The sequence below is a fragment of the Motacilla alba genome, chromosome 2 (genome assembly GCF_015832195.1).
Source record: "Motacilla alba alba isolate MOTALB_02 chromosome 2, Motacilla_alba_V1.0_pri, whole genome shotgun sequence".
NCBI classification, from domain to species: Eukaryota; Metazoa; Chordata; class Aves; order Passeriformes; family Motacillidae; genus Motacilla; species Motacilla alba.
In genome coordinates this window covers 19,588,524-19,602,239 of record NC_052017.1, presented here as the reverse complement: position 1 = coordinate 19,602,239, position 13,716 = coordinate 19,588,524, and the positions used below count along the sequence as shown (strand labels likewise).

The 13,716-nt window shown below is 39.0% G+C and overlaps 1 protein-coding gene across 18 annotated transcripts in view; it reads left to right on the top strand.

Annotated features, from left to right (window-relative positions):
• Positions 1-13,716, top strand: part of CACNB2 (calcium voltage-gated channel auxiliary subunit beta 2) — a 247,207-nt gene that overhangs the window by 152,436 nt on the left and 81,055 nt on the right. For 15 of the 18 annotated variants that reach the window (XM_038127523.1, XM_038127518.1, XM_038127525.1 and 12 more), the window contains one exon: positions 11,647-11,766. In XM_038127523.1, the coding sequence (XP_037983451.1) occupies positions 11,647-11,766 (120 nt within the window). Of the gene's footprint in view, positions 1-9,259; positions 10,822-11,646; positions 11,767-13,716 lie in introns of those variants that run through there. The other 3 variants (XM_038127526.1, XM_038127528.1, XM_038127529.1) reach the window with 3 other exon arrangements.

The following is a 13,716-nucleotide window of genomic DNA, read 5'->3' as shown; positions in this document are numbered from 1 at the left end:
GGTGGCTTTTAGAGACAAATCTAAATGAGCCAATGGATGTGAACAGTTGGCATCATGCAATTTATCCATTAGCTAATGTATTTTTGGTTTAGAACAAAAATGATGAAAATATATGCTGGAGAAAGGGAATTTTTCAAGATTATTTTGATAAGTGATAGACAAGAGGTACAAAAGGCCTTTCCAGAGATATTTTCATTCATTCAAAGTATTGCAGACTGTTGTATTCTTGATATCAGATGAGAGTAATTGTAATGTGAATTGAGTAATGTAATGTGATGAGAGTAATTGTAATAGTGAAAAAGGAGCCTCATCCTTTTGGTAAAATCCCAAGTAGTTTGCTTTGTTTTATTCTAGACCTGGTGGATGGGTAATGGGTTTAAAGAAACAGTCCTGGTATTTTTCAAGGAGTCCATGGTGATGAAGACTGAAGTGAAGGACTAACATCTGAAACCACACAGACTCATGTGGTTTTGGCACGCTCAGAAACTAGACTTAGATTAAGCCCATTGATGAGGGTGTATTTTTTGTCATGTTTATATCCTGAAATAAATGATGCCAGGCAGTGCAAAACTGCTTACTTGGTGTTTCTGGCAGTATCAAAGAGAGGAAGGCTGCAGGTGCTTAAAGGGTCATTGTGTCTGCAAGAGATACCTGGGCTGAATCACAAATGAACCTCTGTTTTAAGGGATTGAGGTTTCAATGGGCCTGGATGAGGGAAATTTAATTAATTCCTTAGTCTTCATATGCACAGTTTTACAGAGGTCTTGGTAAGAAAACCTCTCCTAATCTAAGTGGTGAGCAAATGGCAGCGTTCTATGTCATGACGGTTATCGAATGTGGTTAACAAGAGACCATGACTAGAAAATCAAAATTTCAGTAGCAGATGATCTGGAAAATAAACTCATCAGTAGACAACTAGTGTATGACAGCAGTTTCCTCAGAGTGTGTGATTGTCAGACTAACTCATTAAGAGATTGCAAAAAAGACATCTATTTAAACAGACACAAAAACTGTATTTATGATATTAAAATGAAGGGTAGCAAGCAAAAATATGTCTAAAAGCAGTTGTTACCTTTGAAAGCTGACAAAGTTTGAGTGCTGGAACTTGAAGTTGTCATTGGCACAGTTGAGAGCCCCTAGTTAAGGATTAAGGGACAAACAAAAAAAAAGCAGATACAATTTTGAGAGTCTTCTGTAGGGCACTCAGCTAGGATGATGATACTGATGAATTATTCTTTAAGGAATTAAGGGATAGTTTTAAATCATCCATCCTTGTCCTTACGAGGGACTTCAATTTGCCAAGTGTTAACTAGGATCACTACAAAGCTAGCAAAACCAGGTCCAGAAGATTCCTAAAACATCTGGATGATAACTTCATGGTACAGGTACTAAGGGAGCTGGCTGGGAAAGATGCCCTCCTTGATTCGATGCTTGCTAACGAGAGGATCTCATGAAGTGGTAGTTGATGACCTTTTTGGTGACAGAGACCATGGAGCAGTTGAGTTTAAAATCTCTGGTGACAGGTAGATGACTGCCAGCAAAACTTCAACCCTAGATATGCTAGATATGAGGGGACCAGACTTCAGGCTGCTCAGGGAACTGGTGAATAAGGTTCCCTGGGAAAATACTGCTGAGGATGTTGGGGTCCATCAGTGCTAGTTGCTATTTTAGCACCAACTCTTAATGGCACAGGAGTGGACAATTTCAAAATGTCAGACGTCCAGCGGGCAAGGCGAATGGTTGGCTTGGCTGAATAGGATCTTCTTCTCGAGCTAAGGCAAAAAAAGCCAGCGGAAGAAAGATTGGGTGGCATAGGATGACTGCAGAGACAGTGCTTACCACTGTAGAGAGAAAACTCATGCAGCTGAAGCTCAATTAGAGTTGAAGCTACCCACTACTGTGGGGGACAATAAAAAGTATTTTTAAAGAAGCAATCCAGTAATACCTTTGACCTGTTACTTGATGAGTATGGTCACCTCACAAACAGGGACGTAGGAAAAGCAGAGTTGTTTAATGCCTTCTTTGCTCCAACATTGATGATGGGCTTTGGGGTTCCCAGAGCCCTGAGCATGGATGGACCATGACTGTGAGAATGATAAACTCCTAGTCAGCTCCAAATTTGTGCAGGATTTGGGGGCTTGGTGAGATTTGTCCAAGAGTCCTCAAAGAATTGGCTGATGTCATTGCAAGACCTCTCTCCATGGTTTTTGAACAGTCTTGGTGATCTGGAGAGGTCTCAGTTGACTGGTAGCTGGGAAATGTCCTAGTTTTCAAGAAGGGCAAGAGGGATGACCCTGAAAATTACAGGCTTGTCAGTCTCACTTCAGTGACTGATAAAATTTTGGTGAATATTGTTCTGGGAGTTACTGAAAACCACCTAAAAGAAAATGCATTGTTGGTCGCAGCCAGACCACTTCTTGAGGGGAAGGTCCTGTTTGACAGATTTATTTTCCTTTTATGACAATATAATCCACCCAGTTGATCAAGGGGAGGCAGTTGATGGAATCTTTTTGGATTTCAGTAAAGCTTTCAATGCTGTCTCTCACAGTGTCCTTCTGCACGGGATGTCCAGCTCACAGTTGGATAAACACATCATGTGATGGGTGAGCAGCTGGCTCATGGGTCAGGCACAAAGGGTTACAGAGAATGGGGTGACCTCAGACTGGGGATCTGATGGGATTCTGGAATCTAGTGAGATTCTGAGGTTTTACAGGGCTCCATCTTGAGACCAGTTCTCTTTAATATCTTCATAAATGACTTGGACACGGGACATACTGATATACTGAATAAATTTGGTGATGACACTAAATTGGGATGAGCTGTTGGCTCCCTTCAAGGCAGAGATGCCCTGCAGAGAGATATTGATAAATTAGAGAGCTGGGCAATCACCAACCAAATGAAACTCAGCAAGGAATGGTGCTGGGTTTTGCACCTGGGATGGGGCAACCCTGGATGTACAGACAGACTGGGGAATGAGAGGCTGGAAAGCAGAGCCATGGAAAGGAACCTGGGGGTCCTGGTCAATGACAAGTTGAACGTGAGCCAGCAGTGCCCTGGCAGCCAGGAGGGCCAGCCCTGTCCTGGGGGGCATCAGGCACAGCATGGCCAGCAGGACAAGGGAGGGGATTGTCCCACTCTGCTCTCCACTGGGGCGGCCACACCTCAAGTGCTGGGGGCAGTTTTGGATGCCACAATATAAAAAAGACGTTAAACTGTTAGAGTGTCCAAAGGAAGGCAACAAAAATGGTGAAGGGTTTGGAGGGAAGCTGTCTGAGGAGCAGCTGAAGTCACTTGGTCTGTTGAGCCGGGAGGACATTGAGGGGAGACCTCATTGCAATTACAATTACAATTTCCTTGTGGGAGGAAGCAGAGAGGAAGACACTCATCTTTTCTCTGTCTTGCCCAGTGACAGGACCCAAGGGAATAACCTGAAGCTGAGTCAGGGGAAGTTCAGGCTAGATATCAGGAAAAGCTTCGTCACCCAGAGGGGTGGTTGGGCACTGGAATAGCTCCTCAGGGAAATGGTCACAGCACAAAGCCTGACAGAGCTCAAGAAGAGTTTGGAAAATGCTCACAAGCAAATAGTGTGATTCTTGGGGATGGTCCTTGCAGGACCAGGAGTTGGACTTGATCCTTGTGAGTCTCTTTCAATCCAGGATGTTTTATGAATCTGTGAAATAGTAAAATACATAGGAGTTCATTGCATATGCTTAACATCACCGTTTTTAATAAGGTAAAAAAATAATAAGACAGTAAGCCCCCAAACCTTCAATTTTTTATCTGGATTAGATTAAAAATGTTATTTTTGGAAACCAGGTAAGGCCTGTATGTGTGGAGATCAAAAATAAAATTCAAGGCAAATAGTCTTTTTTTCCTTCAGAATTCTCCACTGGTAACAGAATTTCATGTTGAATTTTCAAGGAAGCTATTTTTAAGTATGCAGAAAATCTTAATGACTTGAACCAAAATCCCAGATAAAAATATACTGACGATCTGGAACACAGAATCTAAATTGGCACTTTTAACTGAGCTGAGACAAATTGGGATGATGGTTGCCATGCTTTCCTGCAAATTCTTTCCTTTTCTAGCTTTCTGGTTTTTTGTTGACATCCCAGATGTGGTTTCCGTTTTTCCTCTTTTTTACTGTCCACTTTTAATTTCATGGCTGACCCAATCTTTGTCTTTCTGTCTGTGCTCTTATATCAACTAAATAGCATTTTTTATTCTAAATTCTTTTTTTCTGAGTTGTCTTTCTGCACTTTAAAATCCTTTCTTTATGATATTTGCTGCTTATTAATAAATACAGTCAAGAGTTATATTTCCATTTTTCCTTAAAAACATTAATTTTTAAGCCCCTTCTGCCCTAGTAAACAGCACCACAGGTCAGCTTGTTGTTACTAATAAGTCTTATTTACCTTCACCTAAGGTCTTAAACATATAATCAAGTTACCAGAGTTTTCAAAAGTTACCATGAGTCAGTCAGTCTGTGTTAGTATCCATGTGTGTGCTGACAGTCTGAGACAAAAGAGAGATTATTTAGGTTCATGCTGCTTGCAATCATTTCCTTGGTGTGTTCTTCTTCCTTTGACACCTGTCTCCATGTCATTCTACTGGCAACATCTTAGTTCTGTCACCGCTCTGACTTTTCCCTATAGCTCAAAATCGTTAATAGTTTAGTGCCATTCTCTGGAGCCAATTAATGGTCTCAAAACGTCAAATTACATTTATTTTCCTTTAATTTGGGGGATGTTTTTCTTTCATTTTTTTAAAGTTCTCAATGGTGTGATTATATTATTGATAAAGCTTTTTTTTTAAATTAATTTGGAGACCGCCTTCTATTTCTGTCATTGCCCTCTTCCTCAAAATCCCTTTCTCTTAGTTCATAAATGTGAGAATCTCTCTGTCAGAATACACAGAGCTACCAGATTATCCTCCTTCAGAGGCTTTCACAGAACTAATCTCTGCCATAATACATATATGAAACTTACTTAAAGAACAACCCACTGTGGTTATGCAAGGGATGAGTCATAATGCTGGTATTGAGTATTTAAAAATGCTTTATTTTCTATTGCATTGCTACCTTGATCCCTTTGTTACTCCTCTGTTTTTTTTTTTCTGCTCACATTCTCTCAGTCTTTAGATTGCAAGCTCATTTAGGCAGTGCTTGTTATTCACTTTGTGACTGTGCAGTGCCAAGCACAATATGGTCTCAAGGAGTCTTATATCTTAGATGTTTTTTGGAAAACAGTTAAACTAACACACCAGACCATACCACATATTTGGTAAAAGTTTAGCTCTGACTATGAGGGTTCTATTTGTTTGCTAACTAGGCTGAGCTCTGCAGCTGCCTTTTTGCATATTTTCAAAGATTTTCTGAGGAGTGTCCATGAAAACACCATAATTCCTCTAAAAATACGTACCCATTCCACTTCTTAGTGAAACAACATGGAAGCGAACATTAAGGCTAATATAATGAAATGTGAGTGCAGATGTTGGGGGGAAGCGGGGGTACTTTGGTTTTGTTGTTTTGATTTTTCCTGATAAAGTGTCTGGTACAGCTGTTTACCTGGTTCCTGAATGCCAAAATCTAGTCTTCTGCAAACCTAAGAGCTGTTTTAAAAAATTCTGCTTTCAGGCAGCTGTTGATTAGATTAGTGCCTTGCAAACGTGTTAATGGAGAGCTGGATGCTGCCATCAAGCTCGTCAGTCATGTTAAGGGTAAAGAAAAGACTGATTTCCTATATAATCTCCTTTTTAATCACATTGCCACCCTAAAACTCCCAGCTGTTCTGAAATTTCAGTCCTGTGATTTGAACATCTCCCATGGCTGTAGATGCCATAGCAATGCCACATAAGCTCTAGAGAACAACAAAAACATTCTAATCAACATTCTGTTTGGTTTTAAAATGCAAAAATTGAGTATTTCAAAGCCTATGGTAGGAGCTGGTAGCCCTCCTTGGATAGTAATTGTCTATTTACACGTAAATTTTGTGACACTGCACTGCAGGGTGCATGCCAAGAACCACGGAGGACATCAGGACTAGATTTTGCCAGGTTGTGAAGCATCCATGATCCACACACAAGAAATTAACAATTCCTGATTGATAGTGCTTAAAGAAAACATGGACTCTCCTTTTTCCTTTGCTAAAAGCTGTTTTTACAGGTTGTCATACACTTCAAATATACCTTGCAAAAAATTAATTGAATTAAATTTGGTCTTTCTTTAAATTCTTTGATCAAGTAATTAACATCCATGTAATATTATATCACATTCTTAGAGCAGTGTTTTGTGTTTTCTTCAACATAATTCAAATCAATGACATTGTTTAGACATCTGGAGTAAACTTCATAGATAAAAAATTTTCACGTTCACCATCTGTGGTCCCTCTGCCAAACAGAGGTCCCCTCTACTCATGGTGCCTTTGTGGGAGAGCTTCTGACTTCTGAATCTATATTTTTCAGGTTGATCAGTTTAGGGTGAAACAGCAATCTGTATTCCCTGGCATATTATGATGTGCCAATGTCAGCAGTTTCTCTTCATACTGAACTTTGACATTTCACATTTTGCCTTTGTTCTGAATCAATTTCAAAGGATTTTAAGAGAAATTAACATTTTATGGAAATAACTCTTTTTCTTTACTGTAGTTCATAGCAATCAAGAAGGAGTTACATATCACAAGGACATAATACACTATCTCAAATCATGTCCTAGTGGAATGTGTGGTGCCATTCTTACTGCTGCCACAGGATAAGAACATAAGCAGTTAACAATATATCTTTATAAATTCTGAATATTGAAGTGATTTGTTCCTCTTATTGGCACAGTGAGGGCTGAGCTTTCCATATTCAAAGTATAAATCAGATGAAGACATAAAGTAATTTCTCCTGTTGGATTTAAAAGACTCATTAGCATCAAGTGAATGAAAAGATGAAATATATATCTTAGAGAAGACCCCACTGCTATAAATTAAGGGTTTTATATATGTGTGCAGTCACATATATTTCCTTACTCCTCGTAAAATCTCAGTGCCTGTTTGCTTACTGCTTCCTGCCTTCATTTAATAAATAATAATGTGAAAAGTCTTTACTTGAAGGAACTTGGTCGATCTTTCTAAGAAGATAATTACTTCCAAATTTTCAGTAATCTGGAAAATTATTTGCTCTAATGATACTTAATTCCTAACTGGATTACCCTGCTGAAGTTAGTCATGGTACTCAGATTGTTTTTATTCTTTAAAGGCAAAACTCTAAATAAAGGCCACGACTGAATTGGTGAGAGTAGTGATGGCTGTATTAAGCCAGTGAGAATTTATCAGTCAAAATCTGTACTTAAGCTCCAGCTGTGCTGATGGAAGTTAACCATGGATACAGAAAACTGACAAGAAAAATAAGAAATTTAGAGGCACTAGTGAATTTACCTAAATAGTTTCTACCTGCACGTAAATAGAAATAATATTAAAAAACCCTTTTACTTGAGGGACCCAGTCTCCTAATGATGACACACTTCTGCAATACTAAAAACATCTGACACTTATGGTCTTGAAGGAAAAGGAACTCAAATATGATCGCATATGGCCTCTAGCAGTGTGAAAAGTGTGAGTTTGCACTATTAAGAATAGCTAATAGAAGCTACTCTAATAAGCTAATTGGGATATGTTTTTCAAGCATGTTATTAAAACAGAAATTTATTTTTCAAACAAACTGGTCCATAAACCTGCAAAATAAGGAATAAAATAAAAAGAAGAATAAATAGGTGGAGTAATTATTAACATGAAGTACTTCACTTTTATTAGGCAGTTTCCCATGAAAGATGAGAAATTGGGGGCTGCAGTAACACATATTACCTACAGATATTATGGCAGCTCTTCCATATGGCAAAGGAAGGAGATGGAGACATGAAGAATTTCACAAAGACTGAATTTCAAAAGCTCTTAGCATAATTTCCTCTTTCCCAGGGAGGAAATGTAGTTTCCTTGGTTGTCGTTAATGGAAGATGCACATCCACTTGTCATGATTTTGTTTTTTTACTAGTCAAGGTATTTCTATTATAGTTGCATCATAATTTTTTATAAGTTTAATTTTTTTTCATCCTAATTTGAATGAATGCATTCTTAACTCATATAAAAATACTCAGAAGTTTACACAGTTAATTAAATGCAATTGTATGCTCCTCCTTTCCCTGTATTATTCAGCTGAGAGTTTTTTCCATATTCAAAAAGCTTCCAGCTTTCCCTTTGCACAGAAAATTTACATGACCATGTCTGTACCACAGGGAAAATAAATGTAATACTGCAGTTGATTCATGCAATTCATCAATATAATTAAAATAAATGGAATCACTCTGATTTTTTGAATGTGTGTTGAGACTGTGGACAACATAAGACATGACAAGCAGTGTAAATGACCTCTGTGGCCAGGAAGATGAAATTCAAATTTTAGCAATTCTAGCCTGACCCAAAAAGCATTTTGCCCCCTTTGAGAAGATAGGATTTATGTTACTGTGCTTCATGATTTTTTTAATAGGGTGGGGACTGGTTAGGTAGCATCCCTTGTGCACAGCAGAATGAAAGACAGTAAAAGTGATCCTATGCTGCTTGGTCAGCATCAAATATTGTGTGCTCACCATAGAAGTGCTGTAGGAAGCAAACACCCACACTGTCCTATGATCTCCTGTCAGGCTTAATGGCTGCTTTGTTTGTTTTCCTCTTACTTAAAGGTGATTTTACTTCGGAGCTGGTTTATGGCACCATTCCTCATGGCAGCAGTGTGGCACCAAGGAGCTGCAGTGCTGGTGGGGAAGGGTTTGGGTGTTCTCTTTCCAAGGAAGATTGAGTGTTGAGGGTCCTCAGAGTGTCCTGGGGGCTGGGACTCTGGGGGAGCTCATCACAGTCTCACCTTCCATTAGTACTGTGAGAACATCAGTGGTTTTGTCCACAGGCTACTGGTGTGTCAGCCATAACTGGATTTAAACTCTGCATTACAGTTCTGTCTGCTTGTTGATGATCATCTTTTCCCACTATTCCCATCGGCAGCTGTGTCAGAAGTTGTTGCAAAGGGGAATTTTAAAGAACTGCAAAATTTGACAAGCTTTGGGGAGGTTACAGGACCTCTGTATATTTTCTTAACAGACAAGATATTTTTAAAAATGCAATAAACTTTGAGTGTATTTTTTTTTTGATTTCTGCTTCTATTACTCTAGCTCAGGAGAGATTTTAGTTTTGAACAATCATTGTAGCTTCGGAGATATATCTGAACTCCTGAAAAGCAAAATATTCGTTGGAGAATAATTTTCTTTATGTCAGTTCAAAAAAAGCTTATTAAATTCTATGCTATAACTATTACAAGCTTCAGGAAAGAAAAAAGTAAAACATTTTTAAAGTTAAAAAGGAGCTTTATTTTGAACTGTGATTTTAGTGACAACTGTTGTTTGCTCTTAATTATGGTGAAATGGAGGCTGCTGCATCACTTGTGATGGCAATTTCATTGTTACACAGACACAAATCATGGCAGGATTCGATCATTCCTAGGATATGCTGACAAACTGCAGCATGTACATGACCACTGTTCTCAGCTGTAGTCTTTATTCATAGTTTTTCTTGCAAATCTGAATTTATATCAAAAGTGGGCACTGCAGTCAGCTACAGTGATCATTTTCACCTAGATTGTTGCATGTCCATCAGTACATTGTAAACGGTCTAGAGAAACCTGCCTTAGCGTGTCACTCCCATGTCAGTTTATTTCAGGGTAGAGGGTGATTCTAAAAAGCAGAATAGTGAAATTTACAGTTTTATTTGGCTTTTGTCATATTAGGATCTAATATTTATATGTTATGTGGTATGTTGCAGTTATTCATTGCTCCTTTCCTCTGCTAATGTCAGAAAAAAATATACGCAGTAAGCAGGGGGTTAAATTCCCACTCAACAGGCGTATTTTTGGTTTCTGTAAGGGAACTGTGAGTGGAGCTCAGTGCTTTGCAGCGGAGGGCAGCACTCCGTGGCAGAAGCAAGCATCCAAGGGAAACGTGGCTGGCAGCGGACATCCATGACGGGAACGAAACACTGTACCAGCTCTTCCAGTTTCACAGGGACCTCGCGTTTTCCAGCTGTTTACCCTTGAGATGTAAAATGGCAATTTGGCATAGGCTAACAGCCCGGTGTGATGTGAGCATCTGCGTAAAAGGCTGCACATATGGAGCATGCCCAGTGGTATGAACAGCCTGTTACCCCACCCCCAGCCAATCTAGGAAGAGATGAAATGAACTTTGCACTTGCAAATGTCACTGAATACATTTTGCACAGGATTTTAAAAGGTTCTTTTAGAAGCACTATTTTTAACAGCCAAATCCGCCCCCCAAAACAGAAAGGAAAAAGCCCTAGGTATTTTTCTGTGATCGATCTCAGTTTATGATCAGCTGAAGCATCTCTCACAATATTTCCGAAGCTGGTTTTATTTCATGTTTTTATCATTGAAGTTGAGATTTTTGGAGGTGGTTTGGATTTTTGGGAGTTTTTTGAATTTTTTTCTTTTTTATTTTTTCCTACTGGCATGAGAAAATTTGTGAATTTAATTCCAGTAGAATACTTTGAAGCAGTGAGGCTGGAAGCTTGAAAGGCAGAGGGACGAGAAGGAAGGCTCTCACAGCAGAGCATGGATAGGAAAGGAGCTGTGATTCTGCAGTGCTCAGTGTGCACATGTTTTATGAGATCAGTGCCGGGCGCTGCAGCTGCGGACAGTAACTGAGCTGTCTGGCTAATGAAGGCCACCTGGATCAGGCTTCTGAAAAGAGCCAAAGGAGGACGTCTGAAGAATTCTGATATCTGTGTAAGCCCTGCGTTTTCCTTATCACCTTATATTGTATATATTGTAAAGAGGGAGAGAAAAAAGGCGGTGAGGAGAGGACAGTTGTTTTCATTCTGATTGAATTACCAGAACTCTATTTTGTATGCAGGGAGATGCAGAGGGAAAGCAGAGCTGTCATTATTTATAGAGCTGTTCTGGCATTGTGGCTGCTTCCATTGTGGTGATACAGGGACATGTGTTGAGTCCAGACGGATTTTATTAGTTGGAAGTTGATTTGTGGTCATTTGCATGTCTTGCTGAGGGGCAGAGATGGATATGAGCCATTTGCTGTTTTGATGGGGAAAGTGTGTCAGGTAAAGAGGCTGCTCTAAAATAAAAATTCATAGCAGAGATTAAATCTCTTAGCAATGATATCGTGTAATGGTAATTATTGATACTAAATTTGCATTTTGATTATAGAAAGTCTTTTTGCTTGCTATTTCTGTCACTGTTTTGAGTTCTAATTTTTATGGAGCCATCCTTGAAGCTGCTGTGTGTCCTTCAGCCCTGCACTGCACCAGTGCTGTAAGTCTCCAGAGAAACTGTCTCTGCTTGCTGAACAGCACACAAATAAGAGTGCAGAGATAGGGCAGGAAGTAAAACACTGGAAAAGGCACCTGCACTTTTTGAAAGTTTCCAGAAGAAAATGTTTACACAGATATAATTTCTTCTAAGTGAATTTTCGTTTTGGGCAGTTAGTCTCTTTTCAGGGATACAGAAGTAAGAAAAAGAGCAAGGTGTATAACCACTTCTACTTATTTTTAACATCAAAGAAATTGTGACATTATTTTTCCTTTTCTTTTGCAGGGTTCGGCGGACTCCTACACCAGCCGTCCATCTGATTCAGATGTATCTCTGGAAGAAGATAGGGAAGCAGTGCGGAGAGAGGCAGAGCGACAGGCCCAGGCACAGCTGGAAAAAGCAAAGGTAAGGCATTGTTTCATGTTAAAAACTCATAAAATGCTTGCCTCTAAAGCAGGGGTTGAAACTAGATGATTTTTAAGATCCATTCTAACTCAAACTATTTCATGATTCTTTGTCATTTCATCCATTAGTGATAAACTATTTTTAATGTGTTAACATATAGATTAAAGCTCTTATAAACCTTCCAGACAGCAGTTGAAAATATATGCTCCATGAAAAGTCACTTAGAATCAGTTTTCTGTAACAGGCACTTCATTGTCTTCTGTATTTCAGAACATTCTTATTTAAATGTGTGGATTTCTTATTTTCTTAAATATAAGCATTTGTTGCAGTGTATAGGGTCAATGCTATGAGTTCTTACTGAAGATGTTTCTGAAAGTTTGTTCATGGATTGCCAGGGCACTCAATGCTTTTACTGTGTCAAAAATCAGCCCTCAATTGAACATCCTGTTCATTTCCCTTCAATGAAGAATCAGTCCCTACAAGTCATATGTTAATAGGGAGAATCTGTTACAAGTATGTTTTTTTTCCTAAAGACTTCACTGACTTTACAGTTTGTGTGTTAAGTGACCCCATGAGTCATTTGCTGTAGGTCTTCAGATTTCTTCTCTCTCCATACTCCTGGCAGATAGTGACAGTGTAGTAAGAAAGCACTAAATGAGCTTTAGGTTTTTGCTGTGTGTTTATATATTTTCCATGAGATGTATTTAGGACTGTGAAGGCTTTAGCAGTGAAACTGATGGGCTTGTTTTTCTTTCACCTGTGCTACATCTTTAAATAATACTGCACCTGTAAAAATTGTGTTCACTTTATTTATTATCATTAATTTATCTCTTCATTCAAATTTTTCTTTTTTTGGTATGTTAGCTGCAAGACTTAAATACATTAACTGTTTTCCAAAATCTGGTTTTTGTTCTAATATATGTAAATATACCATTGAGATCCCCCCTTAGATCTGTCTACCTGATCTACATTTTTCTCTCGCTTTCTCTGAGTCCTCTCCTCCATTTTGCCTATTTTTTTTTAATTCTTATCTCCTTTCCATCTCCTATTCCATTTAATTCTCCACTGCCAGCTTCACCTCTGCCCATTTATGCCACCTGTTTTACAAGGGCTCTTCAGAAACCTGTGAGTCCAGATCACTGCACTCTGTACCTGATCATGTGGCAAGGACCAGGTCTGTAAATAGTACAGGACTAAAATGCACAAGCAGACATCTTCATCAGGCCCCTGAATAGGGCAGCCAAAAATGTTGTTTTTTTGAAAATGTAATTGTTAACTGATATTTAATAAGAGCTCCTGCAGCAGCTTTTTAATGAGCTGCTGGAATGTGCCAAGTGTAGGAGATGCTGAACAACTCTTTGAAGTTGAATCTTGCTGTTCTGGGATCAGTGTAGCAGAAACTCAACAGAAGCAGCTCACTTCTTCCCTTCAGCCTTGTATCTCAGAGATTGCTGATTATAGTCAGGAGTTTCAGTTTTATCAGGGGTGGGTTTTGCTAGTTTGAGGTTTTTTGCTCCTGGGAAAGATGATAAGGGCTGCCCTGAAATTCAGGTGAAGTTTTGAATTTATCAGAAAAAACACAATCTTGAAAAGAAGAGCTTAAGTAATAGTATCTTGCAGATTAATCAGGGTAGCAGTGCAGTGCTTACTGCTGAACTGATGCATCCCTTAGCAATGAGTAAATCTATGCGAGTGTTGCTATGGGAATTTGGCTTACTGATGCTGGCTTGAATACATGGACAGCCCTTATGTAATATTCATGACCTCTAGCACAGCTGCCATTGTAGTTTGTAGAGAATCTGCTAGCAGACCTTGACTTCTAAAAGCTGTATTTCTATACATAAAATCAATGTTCCCACTCCAGCTGGCATGAGATATAGTCTCTAGGTCTGACACCGTCTGAAACTGTAAGACAACTTGTGAACAGTCAAAGTAGTAAAGGCACTGCCA